Source organism: Salvia hispanica, chromosome 1 (genome assembly GCF_023119035.1).
Source record: "Salvia hispanica cultivar TCC Black 2014 chromosome 1, UniMelb_Shisp_WGS_1.0, whole genome shotgun sequence".
Classification (NCBI taxonomy): Eukaryota; Viridiplantae; Streptophyta; class Magnoliopsida; order Lamiales; family Lamiaceae; genus Salvia; species Salvia hispanica.
The window spans coordinates 28831629-28850837 of NC_062965.1; the positions used below are offsets into that span (position 1 = coordinate 28831629).

General features: G+C 37.5%; 3 protein-coding genes across 3 annotated transcripts; 1 reads left to right on the forward strand and 2 right to left on the reverse strand.

Moving 5' to 3' along the window:
- The first annotated feature begins 2411 nt into the window (after positions 1-2411).
- LOC125193387 (non-specific lipid transfer protein GPI-anchored 10) lies at positions 2412-3091 on the forward strand. Its single transcript, XM_048091171.1, has 2 exons — positions 2412-2733; positions 2802-3091. The coding sequence occupies exons 1-2, from the start codon at positions 2412-2414 to the stop codon at positions 3089-3091; spliced, it is 612 nt and encodes a 203-aa protein (XP_047947128.1).
- A 67-nt stretch (positions 3092-3158) lies between these two features.
- On the reverse strand, positions 3159-4861 carry LOC125202504. The gene is made up of 2 exons (XM_048100909.1): positions 4401-4861; positions 3159-3478 (listed from the first exon to the last, which is right to left on the reverse strand). Exons 1-2 carry the CDS (start codon positions 4764-4766, stop codon positions 3305-3307), a joined length of 540 nt encoding a protein of 179 aa, XP_047956866.1. The 5' UTR covers positions 4767-4861; the 3' UTR covers positions 3159-3304.
- Positions 4862-11365: 6504 nt separating this feature from the next.
- LOC125193396 lies at positions 11366-12683 on the reverse strand. The gene is made up of 2 exons (XM_048091180.1): positions 12200-12683; positions 11366-11871 (listed from the first exon to the last, which is right to left on the reverse strand). The coding sequence occupies exons 1-2, from the start codon at positions 12681-12683 to the stop codon at positions 11366-11368; spliced, it is 990 nt and encodes a 329-aa protein (XP_047947137.1).
- Positions 12684-19209: the final 6526 nt, after the last annotated feature.

The window sequence follows — 19209 nt, forward strand, 5'->3', positions numbered from 1 at the left end:
TTGCTTTTGAGTTTGATTTTCATGTTTTTGCTCTCGATTTGGGAAACAATTAGCACTTCGTCGGCTCTTTATACTCCTATATACGCCATTATTCTCCAATCTGTTGAGTTCGCCGGTATTGGCGATTGAAGTAATTACGTCAATCGCGGAGTGTGTATGAGGTAATTGTGTATAAGTGAGTGTGCATGGTAAAGTCGTACTCCCTCCGTCCCACTTAAAATGAAACATTTGGAAATCGGCACAGGATTTTATGCAGTGTTGTTTTGTGAGTTAAAGAAGAGAGAGTAAAGTAAGAGAGATGAAAAAGTAGAGATAGAGTTATTTCCATTTTAGGAAAAGTTTCATTTTTAATGGGACAAACAAAAAAGGAAAACATTTTATTTTTAATGGGACGGAGGGAGTATAATAGAAGAACTACAGTTTGGGCTGAAAGGGTACAAAACCATTTTAGTATAGATTAGTTTATTACTTATTACTTCTACCGTCCCACATAATTTTACACAGTTTGACTTGGCACGAGTTTTAAGAAATGTAGTAGAAAGTGAATCGAAAAGGTTGGTGGGGGATGTGGGTCCTACTTTTAAAGTATTGGTTTTATAATAAAATGTGAGTATGAATGAGTTAGTGGAATAGAGGTTCACTACCAAAAACGGTAAAAGTGAAATGAGTTAAATTATGTGGGATGGACTAAAATGGAATACTGGGTAAAATTATGTGGGACGGAGGAAGTATAATTTACTTAAATCATGTTTTTAGCTAATATTATCAGCTATTATTCGGTATTATGTGGCCACTTTATTTAATTAGATCTGGAATTATTTTTGCTTACTCTGAAATATTTTTCTTATGATTTAATTATAATATTTAGTCTCAAATATTTATATGTAATGGAATCATTATATTTATAAATTCTATTTTTGTGGTTGGTGGTGATGTCAGAAGTTTGAGTTGCCCAATTATTATCAATGATTACACGGTTAGACGATTGTGTTTTGGAGGGTCAAGCATTGGGTGGTCACAAAGTGTTGATTTTTCAAATGTCTTTAATACTGTCTGATCCAAGGTTGCCATTCAAATTCCAACGACGACAATTTATTTTGATTGTGTCGTATGCCACGATCATTACAAGAAGCAGTCTTTAGTCATGGACAACTGTATATTGATATATCTAGAGTCACAAGTCACGAAAGTCCGAAGATTTTACTTTGTAGAGATGATGGTGATAATAGAAGTGGATCCTATTGATAACATTGTTTACAAAATAGAGTAAGTTTTTCAAAACTTATGAACTTATGGTTTGTTATTGTTTTTCTTATGATTTTGTTTGCATTTATGAATACTTATGTTTTGTTAATCAAAACTAGTGAACTATTTATTCGTTCAAATAGTTTGCTTTTGTTTTCTTTTGTAAATAATATTACATTTTTCTTTATTTGTATGTCATATTCTATTTCATCCACATATCTCCTCTTTTGTTATTTCTTTTATTTTATACTACTGCACTCATATTAAATATTAAAAGTGTATACAATCATCTGCTAAAATATGAAATATTTCATTGAGAGTGGGTCGAGAGAAGTATAAATATCTTTTTGTTGTTTTTTATAATATTTTTAATTGTTTATAATATTACGAAAACTTATTTTAATGAGTTCTTAGGTGTAAATATAGTTTTGTACTTATTCACTCTATACTCTTTATATAAAGTTGATATATCTTCATTATTTAAAAATCTTTTGTCATGTGCATAGCACGGGTGGTAACACTAGTTTCAGTTTAAACACTTTTTTAAGAAAATTATTTACCTTAATTTTTAATAGGTCAAATTGTCAGAAAAATTATAAATTTAGTCAATTTTGGGTTAGTTATACAATTTTTTAAAATGACCGATTATAATTATAACGGTCATTTTTCATAATTCCATATATGGAGAAAATGTTCAGCTGAATGATGATTAATAGTTCCAGTTAATCTCATCTTATTTTTATTTACATATGTACACATTGTGTTAATGAATTCAGACTACTTTAGAACGTTTTGTTATAAAACAATTTTTAAAAAATCTCAAAATTTGATAAAACAGCCATTATTGAAAATTACAAAATTAATCAAACTTTATGTTTTTTTTCGCCATTTGCCTTTTTAAATATTGTCTTTGGCAAACCATCTATGAACAGTCTCGACGTACGCAAATCAAGTTTGTATGACCAACAATTGTAATTCCAAATGCATGACATTCAAACATAAACTGAAAATGGAATCATCACACACACACACACCATGACTCTGCAGTTGATCTTGATCATGCTCATGCTCATGCAATGCACTCTCACCTATTTATCAATCACCATAACTGCAACTCCCATCATCATCCAGATTTGATTTTGAACACCAAAGAAAATAAGAAGCAAATGCCTCCTCACCATCCTCTCCCCATCTTACTCCTCCTGTTCATATCCGCGCCTCCGCCCGCAGCCGCCCTCAACACGGTCGCGGACTGTGGGCCGAGCCTGCTGCCTCTATCCCCATGCGCCCCCTTCGTGCAGGGCAGCACCCCTGCGCCGGTCCGCACGTGCTGCGACAGCGTCGAGAAGCTCTACAGGCACAACGTCACGTGCCTCTGCGTGCTGCTCGACAACTCCGGCCCCGAGTTGCCTCTGCCGATCAACACCACCCTCGCTCTTCAGCTACCCCTCCTTTGCAAACTCAACATCAGCCCTACTACCTGCCCAGGTACATTCATATTGATATAATTTCATGTTTTTGTTTCCTCCAACTGAGATTTGTTGGTTGCTATTTAGGAGTTTTGTTGCCTTCTCCGTCTCCTCACACTAATGCTTCCGTTGCGGCCAACCCGAACTCAAGAGCTAAAGGTATGGAACTTACTGAAATCACCACTGGAAATGAATGGACTGAATTACTTGTGTTTGATGACTTGTTTCTGTGGGGGATTTCAGCTTCTCCGATGGGCACAGGATCGCCTAGGCCACGGTTTGTGAGCTTCGCCTATCATAATAATGCTGAGGTGAGGATAGAGGCGGAAACTTGGGTGCTGATGCTGATAATGGCTGCACTTTTCTTTTTACAATGATATAGGAGTAGTTTATTTGGTGTGATATTATCATACTCTTAATTTGCTTGTGATTAAGAGCAGAGAGTACAATACAATCTGGTATTTAATACTCCATTAATGTAAGAATATGACAGGGTGCATAAGACATCAGGGGCTTTACATACCTCCAAGATACATATGTTTCTTTGCTGTCTTATCTTGTTACAACTTTTAGCATCAAATGTTTACATACTACTCCAAACTAGGTGCTTGTTCTGTTGGATTAGACTCGAACACGTCTGAGCTTGATGCATCTGGTTCATCTAGAAGGTCTCTGGATTGAACTGATTCCTTGTATACAGTAGTGTCCTTGAAATCTGTCGCCCCTTCGTTATATGTAGCAACAGCAACACCACATGCGATTAACTGCAATAAAAAAACTACCACAATCAGCATCAAACTCCACAGAGAATATCTTGGAGAATGAGGTTTAAATTCAAAGAAACGCATCAGCAAACAACTTGGATACAGTCTATATAAAGACAGGCACATGTTCATCAAGTAGAGATAACTACTCCCAAGTTCGGCACGACATATGCTATGCTGTTCGTCACCAGACTTCATGCGACTAAGCCCATTTAAGCACTATGAAGGCAATCACTAGACACATCTCACTCCAAAATCAAGGAATTGAAACATGGATCCGGCATTACATGGATCCGACATTCAAACCAAGTCTGATTCCTGATCCGATACAAGGATCCAAACGGAACACCATACATCCATCACAGTTCACACTACCAAGTTATCCTACAGTATCCTCAATCAAAAGGTTTAGCAATACATACGAGCATCATACCTAAGCCGACATGAGTTTAGTTTCTCCCTACCAACGCGGACTTAGCATCCAAAAAGATGTCAAAAATGAAATGAAGCTAGACAGCCAAGAATGCTCTCACATTTGCTACAATTGATAGATAGAAGAACAACAAAACTTAATAAGGTTTGAACCAGTAAGAATGAACGAGACAGGACTATTAAAACCGTAAGCGAACAAGACCAACTACAGCAACATTCTCCATTAATGTATGCAGTAGTATGGATATCATACTGGTCTAGTTCAAGATCCATGTTTTGCATATCTTATCTATGATACAAACACCAATTGCAGTAGCTCTCAACACAAGAAATGAAACCAAGCAAGTAGCATAATCCAAAATAACAGAATCAGTTCAATTAAGAAGATAATCCAGAGTTATAAAATCAAAACATACAATATGACATTAGTGCTTAATTCAATCAATAATTGTACAAAATAACGAGAAATGAATGTAAAATAGAGAAGTACCGCGAAAAGGATGCCGAAAGCCCACATATACTGAACGAAGAAGCCTAGGCCGTCCCACTGAGAGCCTTCCCAGAAGCTAGGCTTATCCCCGGGGAGCTCCGGCATGACGAATCCGTCATCGACGGCGCCAATCTCAGGCGTACCTTGGATGAATTCCTCTAGCTGCTCTTGCTCCTTGGTGATGACAGGGCCGCTGCGGCGGTTCTTACTGTCGAATCTCCCGGTTCTGGGGGAGGAATTGGAGCTCTTCTTGGGGGTCGCGGAGACAGTGAAAGTACGGTGAGGCAATGAAGGAGATACGCCGTCGTTCCATGGCTTCCTGCTGCACAGGATTCGGCTGCTACTACTTGTAATTGCCATAGCCATGAGAGAAGCAGAGAGAGGGGGGTTTGGATTCCGATTTTGTGGATACGAAAGAAGATGATATTTTTAGCTCAAATCAAATACTCCTAATTTATGTTAATAAAATATCAAATCCATATAAAAAGTGAGGAATATAGGAAGGAATTATATTTATATAAATATCGGAAAATTGATTTATCTTTTATTATTAGAGTATATATTATTTCTTCTTCACCTTTTTAAGAGTGTAGAGTGAGTGAATTGTAATTTTTTTTATTAAAAATCGATTTATATTTATTGGGGTCCAAAAACTTAACGAATATATCTATCTATCCTCATCTAAAGTGACAGTTTAATGAAAAGACTATTTTGCCCTTTTTGGCGGGAAACTTTGAAGCTATTTTATTTACTCTTTTGGTCATTTTGAGAAATGACAACCATTGGACAAAAAAGAGGTAGAAATAATTGGACCAAAAATTGGTTCAATATAACGATGGCTTCTCAATCAAGATAAAACACACGTACAAACACACACCTTCAATTGAATCTGCATTTTTAATTGATTGATTTACTGATGATATTATTTTTGATTGCAGCATAGCAGAATTCTTAGAATCTAACGACAGCTCCGACGATGGGTGTGACGAAGGCGGCAAGGCTGATGGAGGCGGGGCAGTGGCGGAAAGGCGGCGTCTGGCTACGAGAAAGTGACGGATCCGGGGTGAGAGAGATAGGGGGAAAGGTGTGAAGATAAAAAAGAAGAGGAAGAAGAGAGAAGTACAACATCGGTGCAGGCGGCTACAAGGCAGTGCAGACTCGCCAAAATCGATGAAAAAATGAGAAAGATGAAAGGGAGAAGATGGAAAAGAACTGGCGAGGCGGGCGGCGGTGGCGAAGGTGACGGCGGTGGTCGGCAAAAAGAGAGATGAGGAAAGGAGAGGGCGGCGGTGGGGCAGCTGCTGGCCGAGAGAGCCGCCGGATGTCACCACAGCTAGGCTGGAGAATTCGGCGGGCGTGAAATAGGGAGAAAGAACTGACGAGACGGGCGGCGAAGAGAGCGCCGGCGAGGACGAATAAGCCACCGGTCTGGCAGCGCCGATAGGGAGAGGAATAGAGAGAAATGGGCGAGCGATACGCCAATTTAGGGTTTAGAATAGTTTATGTCATACAGTATATTATTTGGGCTTTAGTTGGGCTTCTAGAGTTTGAATTTTTTTTTAATTATGTATGTATACCATAGATTTTAATTGGATTTTTAATGTATCATATATTATAGATTTTATAGTTTATAGTTTAAAGTTTAACTAATAATAGTATATAATTAATAAAATATAGATTTCTTGATTATGATTGTTTCTCTTGGAATTGTATACTCTTTTTTAATTATTTTGTATATAAGAATATTTAGTTATGAATTAAGAAATTAAACATTGATTGTTCCAAGTTGATAGTTTGCCTATTGGTTTGAGTCTTCTAATATAAACTACTATATGGAGTATATGGGTATAGAAACAATAAATAAATAAAAATACTAATAAAGAAAGAAAGAAGATGATGGATTACAATTCACACTGGATACAAAATTGTGCTTCTCCAACGTTACGCAATCCAACTATATACTACATGATAAACATTTATTGGAAGGAACAAATGAATACTCCCTCCGTCCCGAATAATTCGAGTCACTTTGACTGGACATGAGTTTTAAGAATTGTAATGAAAAGTGGGTTGAAAAAGTTAGTGGAATGTGAGTCCTACCTTTATACTCCCTCCGTTCCCTCATAGTTGAGGCGAAACTTTTTGGCACGGAGTTTATGAAAGGAATGTTGAGTATATTAATTAAATAGATTAAAAAAGTAAGAAAGAGAAAAAGGTAGAGAGAATAAAGTAAAAAGTGAATAAAGTAGAGAGAATAAAGTAAGAGAGAGCAAAGTAAGAAAGAAAAAAAATTACTATATATGGAAATGACTTCACTATGAGGGAACTTCCCGAAATGGAAAAATGACTCAACTATGAGGGAACGAGGGGAGTATATTAGTTTTATAATAAAGTGTGAGTAGGAATGAGTTAGTGGAATATGAGGTCCATTACCAAAAAAGGTAAAAGTGAAATGGGACAAATTATGTGGGACTGACCGAAATGGAAAACTGGAACGAATTATCCGGGATGGAGGGAGTAGTAAATTAATACATTAGTTTAATTAAATATGCTGAAATTACTTATAAATGTATATTTATATTCAAGATATATAATTTATAAATATATTTATATTTAAATTACTAGAAGTGCACATAGTTATAATTGAGTTGATTTTGTTAATCGAAACAGGTGAACTATTTATTCGTTCAAATAGTTTGCTTTTTTTTTATTCTTTTGTAAATAGTAGTATTACATTTTTCTTTATTTGCATGTCTTATTCTATTTCATCCACACATCTCCTCTTTTGTTATTTCTTTTATTTTATACTACACTTATCAAATATTGAAATAGCATACAATCATGTGCTAAAATAAGAAATGTTTCATTGAGAATGGGCGCAGATAAGTACAATTGTACAAATATTTTTTTGTTGTTTATAATGTTACAAATACTTATTTTAATTAGTTCTTATCTGTAAGTATATTTTATACTTATTTACTATATATTCTTTATTTTAAGTTAATATATCTTCATTATTAAAAAATTATTTGTCCTGTGCATAGCGCAGGTGTTAACACTAGTTTCACAAATATCGAACTTTGAAAAGTCATGTATGGTTACGGTCATACGGACACCAAAGACTATTAACTATGTATAGTGACCCACTCCAATAAATCCACCCTAATTATGACGGAAGATTAATAAACCTCAAATTAAGATTTAAAATTATAATTATAATTATCTCAAAATAAATGATTTATAGCATCGTACATATACCTGAACATACACAAGTTTTTGCATTATAGTAGTACATATTTCACCATACCAATCAATGTGTTGCGTAACAAAATAGTGGAGTAGTACTAATGAATTGATGATTTATCGATTATGGACATAAAAAATTAATCTGTACACACAAAGGGAATAAGTTACTACTCTACAAATGAAAAATAGTTCAGAATGTTAATACCTAATAAAATGGTTTTAACTTTAAAGATGTAAATGGAGTATAAGGCTTCATGTAATCATGTTGTACAATGGCCTAGTAGCTTATTGGTTCTATTTTATTTTGTTTTATTTTTACGTGTAGATAGTTTCTATTTTTATGGTAACATTTTCTCCACGTTTTTTGTTTGATTTTGCCTAATACTTATTGGGAAACAAATCGTTTTCCCATTAATGAAGTGCAAATCTAATTGAGATATTATACAAGATCCAATTAGAGCCACTCAATTAACCAAATGTCCTTTCTTTCTAAGCCAGCATAGTTTAGGTAGAATCTGTTGATTTTATTCTTTTGCAATCGGAGTTTTCCCACTTAGTTGCTATTGAAGTACTTACTACATATTTTAAGCTCTTTGAAACTTTGAAGTTTGCGTTTTGCTTCAAGCTTGAAGAATCCATTCTCGAAAGAAAGGGTCAATGCCCTAATATATTATTTAATGCTACTAAACTACACAGTCCATGCATTATATTAGTTATTAAATTTAAAGTTAATTTGTTTCGAAATAAATACTAAAGTTCGTGGTAATATTTTACTACATCAGTTTTGGTTTCAATTCAACTTGTTAATAGTACTCCATGCATACGGCATGGGAACAACATGTCACATGAGATAGGTTAGTTTTATTTCATATGAAACGTAGTAATTATTAAGAAAATTAAAAATGATACTATGAAATAAATTTATACTACTACTTTGGAACAAATTTAAAAATAATAATCAATTTAATATAAATTGATTTTGCGCGGTCCCGGCTAAAGCTCAATTTGTGAATCAATAATTTTGATAAATATGCAGTAAGATAAATAATTTCTTCTAGGCTTGGATCTTTGAACATGCTTCAATAGCATGGATTTCGTATAAATTTTTAAAATACTTATTTTATACATAGTTGTTCTTTCGTCAATACACAAAATCGAATCTAATTCTCACACAATGAAAACTTTTTTAATATTCAAAGACTTGTTGATTTCCTATGTTATCAAATTTAAATATACTTTTACTTTTAATAAATAAATTATTATTTTATTAAATAACTAATGCCTTTGTGAGTACTAGTATAATTCAACACATCAGTGCATCTCCAATGGTCGGCGAGCGACCAGCTAGCCGATTCCCGGCGCTGGCCAGTTCGCTCGTCGAACCATTATAAGCGGCGAGCGCTCGCCGATCCGCTTGCCGCCATTGTAGGCTGGCGATCGACGAGCGATCGGCCAGCGCATATTTTTTTAAAAAAATCTCCAAAACACTATGTATACGCGATTTGAACGTCATTTTCATTTGCACTGCTTGTTTTAACGAGTTTTCTCTCTCTCTGAATTTCTGTACAAGAGCAATATCACGAAATGGAGAACAACAACGACTCTACTCCAGCTGAGCTCTCCCGCCTCGCGCGTCTACAAATGCAGATGGACATGTAGAAAATCATAGTTGAATGGAAGGCGGCAACTGACCCTGTGAAGAAGGGGCTTCTTTTTTATCTCCTCCAGAGTATGCGGGCCGCAATGGCGGCTAGCGCACGTAGCGGCGACGGCGGCGATGAGAAGTGAGGCGGGGCTCGTGTGTGGAAGCTGGAGGGTTTTTTTTTTTTAATTGTGTAATTTTTTTAATTTTAAATAAAATTATTGCACTTTCCTATATTTGTGTGTAAATTTAATTCCGTATTTTGCGTGATTGTAATTTATTTGTTTTTTATAATTTTGTTGGCGTATGGCTAGCCTATTACTTATGCAATTGCTTGTCTTGATTATTTGATAAAAAGAACTTTAGTTTTAATGACGTGACATGAGGAGTTCGTGCTAGTTATTGGAGACGCTCTTGTAAATTTGGAATTCTAAATGATTGCTTTGGTGGAGAATATTGATGACTGTCTGCCACTGCCGAATAAATAGAAATTTCAACGAAGATCGATCGTCATTCGTCAGGCAGGCTGTACATAATTATTACTCTTAGATAAAAGTTAAAATTAATCAGAAAAAATCTATACTAAATTAAACTACTCTCCGCCTCCGGCGCGGCGTTGAGATCCAATCCAAGTTTCGCCACCGCACTCTTACCGCCGTCCGCCGCCGCCGCCGATGACGTGGAGCTCTGCGGCTCGGTGGCGCCGATTTTACTACGACTACTATTATTGTTAGAAGCTTCGTTCTCAAAATACTTGACGGCGACTCGCATCCTTCTGAGTATGGCGAAGAATTCCTCCACCTCTTCCTCCGTCGGCGGAGGAGAAGCCTCAGCGGCGGCGGAAACCTCCCCCTCCTCAATCGGATCTCTTGATTTGATCTTCATCTTGTCGCCGGCCTTCCTAGCCTCCGATTTGGCCGCTCTTTTCCTCTTCTTCTCCCTTTCCATGATTCTCTCTCTTTCTCTTTCTATTTTTCTCTCTATTCTCTGCACATATTATATACTCACATTGATGCTCAGATCCACAACTATGCTTCTTTGTATTTTTAAATGTAAAAACTACTCCTATAAAGAAGGACTTGACTTTTAGAATCAAAGGTCATTTTCTAAGTATTAATTAATACTCCGTCCGTCCATGATTAAATGTCTCATATTTGATCGGCGCGAATTTTAAGAAATTGTTTGACTTTATGTAATAAAGTGGGTAGAAAAATTAGAAGAAGGTGAGACTTACTTTTACATACTCCATTAATTTTATAATAAAGTGTGAAGAAAATGAGTTAGTGGAATATATGATCCACTTAGTGGAGTAAAAGTGAAATAAGACATTTATTGGTGGAGAGCCGAAAAAAGAAAAATGAGACATTTAATAGCGAAAGGAGGGAGAATCCCTCCGTCTCACAAGAATATGAACACAATTAGTAAAATTAATAGAGATTGTAAAAAAAAAAGTAATTAAAATATTGTTAGTGAATAATGAGTTCCACCACATTAGAAAGAAAAAAAATTTCAAAATTAGAAAGTGCACATTCTTATGGGACGGACTAAAAAAGAAATAATACATATTCTTGTGGGACGGAGGAAGTAGTTACTATGTTCAGTCCCACAGAAGTGTACACTTTTGATTGAATAGAGTTTTAATGCATAATTCATAAAGTAAGAGAGAGATGAAAAGAAAAGTAATTAAATTATTACTAGTGGAGGATAGGTCTTGACTCATTAGAGAGAATAGAATTTTCTAAAATAAAAAATGCATGCTCCTGTGAGACGGACTAACGAAGAAAGAGTGTATACTCTGGACGATGGTACTGCAATAGCTTCCGTATTTTTCAGTGACGAAAGGTATGATTTAGGTCATCCACAATGGGACGCCCTAAGCGACGCCCTATGCACCGTCACGTCAACATTTTATCCTCCTCCTATTCCACCTGCAGTGGGGCGGACTATAGCCCGCCCTAAGCCACGCCCTAAGCATTTTTCTATTATTTGAATATTTAAATACTTCAAAATTTGGAAAACTAACTTCATTTCATTAAAATTCAAACATCACAATAAGAAATAAAAAAACTACAATTTCTCAACGGCGGCGGTTGCGGGTCCAAACTTCTTCAATCATGTCGGTCATGAGCTGAGTATGGTCTTGTTGGTTGCGCATTGAGGCCTGTCGCTGTAGAACCGCACCGAAGCCAGTCGGTAATCCTCGAGTGACCGGCGAGGTCGCCGTGCTGGAGCTAGATCCGGCTTCATCATCCACCCAATTAGTGACATGGCCACGTTCTTGTTCGACTATCATGTTATGCATGATGATGCACGCATACATGACGTCGGCGATGACGTCCTTGTACCAGAAACGCACCGGACCTTTCACGATTGCCCACCGCGATTGGAGCACTCCCAAATGCCCGCTCCATATCCTTCCGCGCGGACTCCTGCTTTGCCGCAAACAAGACTTTCCTCTACCAATTGGGCAGGTGATCGTCTTCAAAAAAACAGGACACCTAGGGTGTATGCCATCGGCCAAGTAGTACCCCATATGATGTGTGCGGCCGTTGACAGTGAACTCGAATGGCCGGACCGCGACCCCTGCACTGATCGGCGAATAGGGTGGACGAGTTGAGGACGTTGATGTTGTTGTTCGACCCGGCTACACCAAAGTAGGCATGTCAGATCCAGAGGCGGTGGTCAGCGACGGCTTCTAGGATCATCATAGGGTGGCTGCCCTTGTAGCCGCTAGTAAATTGGTCTCTCCAGGCCATCGGGCAGTTCTTCCACTGCCGGTGCATACAGTCGATGCTCCCTAGCATCCCAGGGAAGCCGTGCACCGTCTCGTGGATCCGCATTAGGCTCTGGCATCGTCAGCCAGTCGGGCGTCGCAAATATGTGTCGCCCAAAGTCTCCACAACTAACTTACAAAAAGTCTTGAGACATTCGCGGCCAGTTGTATCCCCGACGTTAAGGTACTCGTCGAACATATCCGCTGTTGTGCCGTAGGCCAACTGGCGGATCGCAACCGTGCACTTCTGCAACGGCATAAGTCCGGGTCTGCCGATCCCGTCTTCCCGATACTGGAAGTACTCATCACGTCCCTCCAACGTGTGCACAATGCGGAGAAAAAGATCTCGGCTCATTCTAAAACGGCGGTGAAAAACATTCGGGCCCCACCTTGGATTCTCGGCAAAATAATTTGCGAACAGACGTTCGTGCGCTACGTCATGCTCGCCGGGGACAAACGTCCGACGTCGTATCGGGCGAGGGACCCGCGCCTCCGCCGCCTGCTCCCGCTGCATTTGTGCCAAGCATTCCGCCTTGGCTTCATTAACGGCATCGAACAAGGCTCGAGTCAAGGCCCGTCTGCAGCCATCCGATGTACTCAAATCGTAGTCGTCGGGATTCATTTTTGAGTTGATAAGAGAAAATAATTGAAGAGAAATTGAAGAGATGTGAAATTGGAGTGTGTGAAATGGTAGTGAATAGTAATGTTTAAATAAGAATTTTTTTTTGAAAAAATTCAAAAAAAAATCGGAAATGCGTGCCCATCGTCCGCGTCGTCCACAGTGGCGGACGATGCGACGGACGATGGGTATCCTCCGCGCATCGTCCGCGGACGATCTATCGGGCGCGGACGATGGTTAACCCATCGTCCGCGATGCTGTCCGTCGCATCGTCCGCCCTATTGCGGATGCCCTTATTAATGACTACGGAGAAAATTTTTGGCCCACCACTGTTAATAGCTGTGGGAGGGAATCGCTCGAGACTTGTAGCATCACCAAAAGCATATTGGCAATAGCGAAAACAAAAAAATGGTAAAGAGACGAAGAATTAAAGGATGAATGACAAAGTTAAGCTAGCGGAAGATAAGTTGTGTGAGGGATAGAGATGTTGCTCTACACTAGCATCACCAAAAAAGCATATTGGCAATAGCGAGTAAGAAAAAGATTAAGATGCAGGGAATTAAATGATGATTTCATCACCAAAAGCATGTCGGCAATAGCAAAGAAAAATACTTAAGATGCAAGGAATTAAAGGATACTTCCTCCATCATTATTAGAAGTTTCATTTCATTGTGGCACAGGTTTTAAAAAATATTAAGAAAAGTGGGTGGAAAACAGTTAGTGGAATAAGGTCCCACTTATATATATTACTCCATCTGTTCTACAAAAGACATCACACTTGTGGGATAACAAGATTTTAGGAGGTTTTGTTTTGTGTGTTAGATGGAGAGAGAAAATACAATTTTTATATTAATGCGAGAGAGAACTTTATTCAAAAATGGAAATGTGACTTTTTTGTGGGACAAACTAAAAAGGAAAGTGTGACATCTTTTGTGGGACGGCGGAAGTACTTTTAAATGGATGTGAGTGGAATGAGTTAGTGGAAGGTAGGACCCTATTACCATTTATGGTAAAAGTGAAACGGGACTTCTATTTGCGAATGGACTAAAATGGAAAAACGAGACTTGTATTCACGGACAAAATAAAAATGGAAAAACGGGAGGGAGTAATTGAGAAAAGCTAGCTGAAGATAAATCGTAAAGAGTAATAGATTGAAACAAGCAAAAATTACCAGACTCCGTCAATAATCAATCTATAACTCTATTCAAATTGTGATGCTCTTCTTAGAGCATCTCCGGTGGCGGAATCCCACTAGGACTTCCACTAGAACTTCCCACAAAAATTTTCTGCCACGTCATCACTAGGACTTCCCGCAATAAAATTAAATTCACAATTATTCAATTTACGGAATTAAAATTTCGACACGAATACGAACGGGGAAATGCGAATATTTCATTAAAAAAAACATACATTATTCGAAAAAAAAAATTTACATAGTCAATAAAAAAAAATTAACCACATCAACGTCCATTCCTCCGCGTCCAAACCTCTTCGATGATATCCTCCTGAAGTCGAATATGGGCATCTCTTTGCTGCATGTCGGCAAATGCGCGCAGCCGCTTAACCTCTCCATGAGATACCCCCATGTTCACATTCGTGCTGGCCATGTTAGGTTTGGTATACTGAAAAACATGTTTCGAGCAAGTTTCGTGCGAATAGAATCTTGCTTGTATACGTAAAACTCTACAATCCACTTTTAACCCGATTCAAGAAGGATTTCTTCTGTCTTCTTTATTCGAGTCCTAGTATTTTGATAAGATCAGCCCACCCCTGATATCGAGATACAGTTCGGGAACCAGAAAGAAGATCCGTGGTCTAGTATTGAAGATCATCGTGGAGAAGGCGCGAGCAATCGACGATTCTTTGGAGAATCAAATCGGTAACTCTAAACCGTAGAATTCATGTTTAGGATTTACTTTCTATGAACATGAATTATTTGCGTTCTAGCATGCAATTATCTGTTTAACATGTGAATTGATTAATCGCATAATCGGTCAAATAGATCCGTATCTGATTTATTTATTTTGTACAAGTCTTCCACTGTGCAAGGGGCACCAAACCCCATCAAGGCCACGCCGTGGCTTGGACCAGCACCCGCATCATCTTCGTTGGTCCACTGAGTCAGTTCGTCACCTTCACTTTCGACAATCATGTTGTGCAAAATGATACATGCGTACATGATGTCGCCGATGTTGGGAATATACCAAATCCGTGAAGGACCCTTCACCATCGCCTATCGACTCTGGAGCACACCAAATGCCCGCTCAACATCCTTGCACGCTGCCTCCTGACGGCTCGCAAAGTAGGACTTCTTTTGTCCGATCGGATGTTTGATCGTCTTCACAAAGACGGGCCAGTTTGGGTATATCCCATCCGCCAAATAGTATCCCATATTGTGTTGGTTGCCGTTGGCGACGAAACCGATGGCGGGACCAACGCCATTGCACTGATCGTTGAACATGGGCGACGACCGGGAGGACGTTGATGTCGTTGTTCAACCCGGCGACTCCAAAATAAGCATGCCATATCCACAGCCGGTAGTCAGCTACAACTTCAAGGATCATCATGGGATGCTTGGCTTTGAAGCCGGAAGTGTGCATCCCCTTCCAGGCGGTGGAGCAGTTCTTCCACTCCCAATGCATACAATCTATGCCGCCCAACATCCCAGGAAACCCGTGCACCGACCCGTGCATATTTATCAGCTGGCTGGCAGTCTTCGGGGCTCAGACTCCGAAGATAGCGATCCCCGAATATCGCTCTAACGCCCGCGCAAAAATTCCGTAGACACTCGATGGCCGACGACTCGCCAATGTGGAGGTACTCGTCGAACATGTCGGTCGGGCCTCCGTATGCAGTTGCCTGATTGCGGCAAAGTGCACTTCTGTAAGGGCGTGTGTCCGGGTTTGCCAGCCGCATCCTCCCTGATCCCGAAATACTCGTATCTTTTCTCTAAAACACCAATGATATGCATAAACAGCGGACGATGCATCCTAAAACGCGTCGGAATAAGGCATCCCCAAAACGCGGCTGCGGAGCGAAGTAGTCCTGATACAACCGAATATGTGCAACAATGTGGTTCCGGGGTACATGATGTCGCCGATGGATCGGCCGAGGTACCGCCGCCTGCTGCCGCCGCAGCTGCCTCTGCCGTAGCAATCGATCAATCGCCCCTTCCACAGCGACATGCAATTCATTCTCACTATCACTATCACTAGCGCCTCCGCCACTACCACCGCCACGACTACTTGCCATTCTAGATATACTTGAAAATAGAGTTTAGAGAGAGAAACTTGTCAACACAAGTGGTGTGAATGAAATGAAGTTCAACGAGCCGTATTTATAGAGTTTAAAAAAAATTAAAATTTTAAGTCGGATGTCCGACCCACGCCACAATGGCGGACGTCTGTCCGCCCGTCGCGCGGATATCCGACGTCCTCACGGGACATACGTATCCGAAGCGATGTGTTCCAATGGCAGACGTCTCGATCGCCCGTCACGGCAATCCGATCGGACGTCCGCTGTTAGAGATGCTCTTACCATAACTAGAGATTCCGAATTGGCTAATTATGTGGCAGCAAAGACTACTACATTATGCAATCTAAGTTTCCTATGTTAATTTTTGTAAGCTAATAGTTTCGTATATCAATTAAATACTCTCTATTTTAAGGTGTCATATATTTTGTTTTAGTTTTTCTTTTAAATATATCTTTCATATTAAAATATATTTTTCTCTTTACTTAGTACTCAAGACAATGTCTCTCCTAAAATAGTGTCTCATTATTCAATGTTTACTATTGCTAAAAATGGTGGAATAATTAACACTCATACGCTTTAGCAACCTGAACCCAATTTGTCATAGGAGTAATAGAAAAGAATAAAACGTCATATACTTTTGAAAATATAACACATAAGTCCTACTACTATATGTTGTCACGTCAATTTCTTTAGATGGTGACACCGTGACACAATTTGATAAAAAAAAAATCAAGGCAATAGTTGAGCATAAACGACTTTTCACTAGTTAAATTAATATTTTACGAGCTACTAGTAATTAAGGTCTATTTAAGAAGTAATTTACATAATCTTTTATAATCAAATTAAGGAGTAGTTCTTTGTAAATTTCAATATTTAATAGTAGCTAGAGACTAGAGAGTATATGTAGTAATTTTTAACATTTAATTAGTTATTTTTAATTTCTAACTTGTTGATTGTTATTACTAGTAATGAGATGAACTACTCTCTCCTGCCCCAAATAATAATCCTATTTAATTATGACAAGAGTCTTAAAAAAAAATATAAAGAGTTGAATAAGTTAGTTTAATATTTATCTCATCTATATGGAATATTAGTTTTATAATAAAATATGAGTTGAATAAATTATAATAATGTGAAATCTATTTATTATTTATAGTAAAAATAAAATATAAATAAATTTTATTATGAGACGAATTGAAATGACAAAATATGACTTTTACTCTATACGAAATATTAATTTCTACTAATTTAAAATTGTATAACGGACTTAGTCTACGCTGGAATTGATGCTCTAGGCCACAATGACATCAGGCGAATGACATCACACGCAATAGGTGCAATTTTACGCCTCTCTTCACACGCGTCCAACGCGTGTAAATTCTCTACGCTAGTATTGAAATGTAGTCCCGCTATATAAATCCATCTATCTTCATTTTTCCTCGACTATTAGTATTTTATTATTCAGCCTGAATACTTGCAATAGCGTCTACAAATCCATATACCTTCATATTCACATCATTATTATTTTAATCTTTTACATCATTATTATTTTAACTTTTTTCAAACAAAATTTATGTTACTCTACTAAATAAATAATCTCGCTCGCCATTTTTTCTATTTTGAGCGTTACATATTAGTAGTGTCATTTTTTAATTTTACTTTTTCTTCTCTATTAATTTATTATCTCTACCTTTTCTACTCTCATAGACTCAGACTTTATTATTACATCCGTTCCATTTTCGGAGTCACGATTGAAATATTTCATGAATGGTAATACGCCCCACATTGCATTAACATTTTTCCACTCACATTTTATTATAAAACTAATATATAAAAGTAGAACTCACATTCTATTTTATTTTATCACCAATTTTTCTTTATATTTTTTAAAACATGTGTCAAATTCAAATGAGACTCCTAAAATGAAACGAATGAAATATTTTTTATTTAATGCTACATTACACACAACTGTTTTTAATTCTCGTAACGGAAAGAAATGTCTTCGTTGCGATGGAATGAAGAAAATACCAAGGTAACTCACTAAACCTATTCAAAGGAGTGCAATAGCGTCGATCTCCCGCATTGGTCAGGAAGGCCGGCGCTTTGTTAATGGCCAAACATACGGAGGAGTATTCGTCTCTTCTTACCTAAAATTTTGTTAAATGTAAAATGTGAAATATTATTAAACCACCGAAAACAATTGTCCGCAAATAACATGTATCATGAAATAAACAAGATTTAATTTATAGTACTACTACTATTATTCTAAAATATTATTCGTATAAACTTTTATCTAATAACATTGAGATATTAATCAATGACATGTCATAATAAGGATAATAAGGCGGTCTCAAACAAATGTTTATATTTAATCATTTGTTCCATAACCAAGATACAATTTTACCATATTTTTAATTACCCTTTTGACATGTATGAAGAAAATTGTCATATAGAAACTCTGATATATATTTACATGTACGAAAGTTAGGTGTAGTTTCTAGGACTTTTTTACCATAGACCAAGAGCAAAAGTTGGGTCAACAAACATAGTTTTTTCATACTATTAATTTGAATTTTGACTATACAAAATGACAAAAGAGGACCAACGCTCAGCCGCCTGCCCAATTTTCTTGTTAGACTTACTCCAATGTGAAATTCTTCGACTAACTGCTCCAAAAATAATACTCCATCCGTCCTACATAATTTGACTCATTATTTTATTTTGAGTCGTCCCATATAATTTGATATATTTCACTTTTACCATTTTTGGTAGTATATCCCATATTCCACTAACTCATTCATACTCACATTTTATTATAAAACTAATATTTTAGAAGTATGACCCACGTTCCACTAACTTTTTCAACTTACTTTCCATTAGATTTCTTAAAACTCGTGCTGGGTCAAAATGTCCCAAATTATATGGGACGGGGGGAGTAGTATTATTGAATCTATGAAATGAATTTAAAATAATAACATATCTTAATATTTAATATTCGTACTATGTGACACAAATCAACACCATTATTCTAACTTGACCTTGACTCTTCACATGTTTAACATGAAATTAAATCAATTGTGCTTTTCAATCTTGGGCATATTAATTGTTATGTTTTGGGTTCTTGATGCACTAGAATCAAAATACAAGTTCTATTGATATTGGTTTCGATTTTAGATCCAAAATCAGTACTTAATCGTCTATTTTAACCCAAAATCGTGAACAAATGGGCAAAAATCCGAGCAAAAACCTCCCAAAGTCGACAGCTAATGACTTG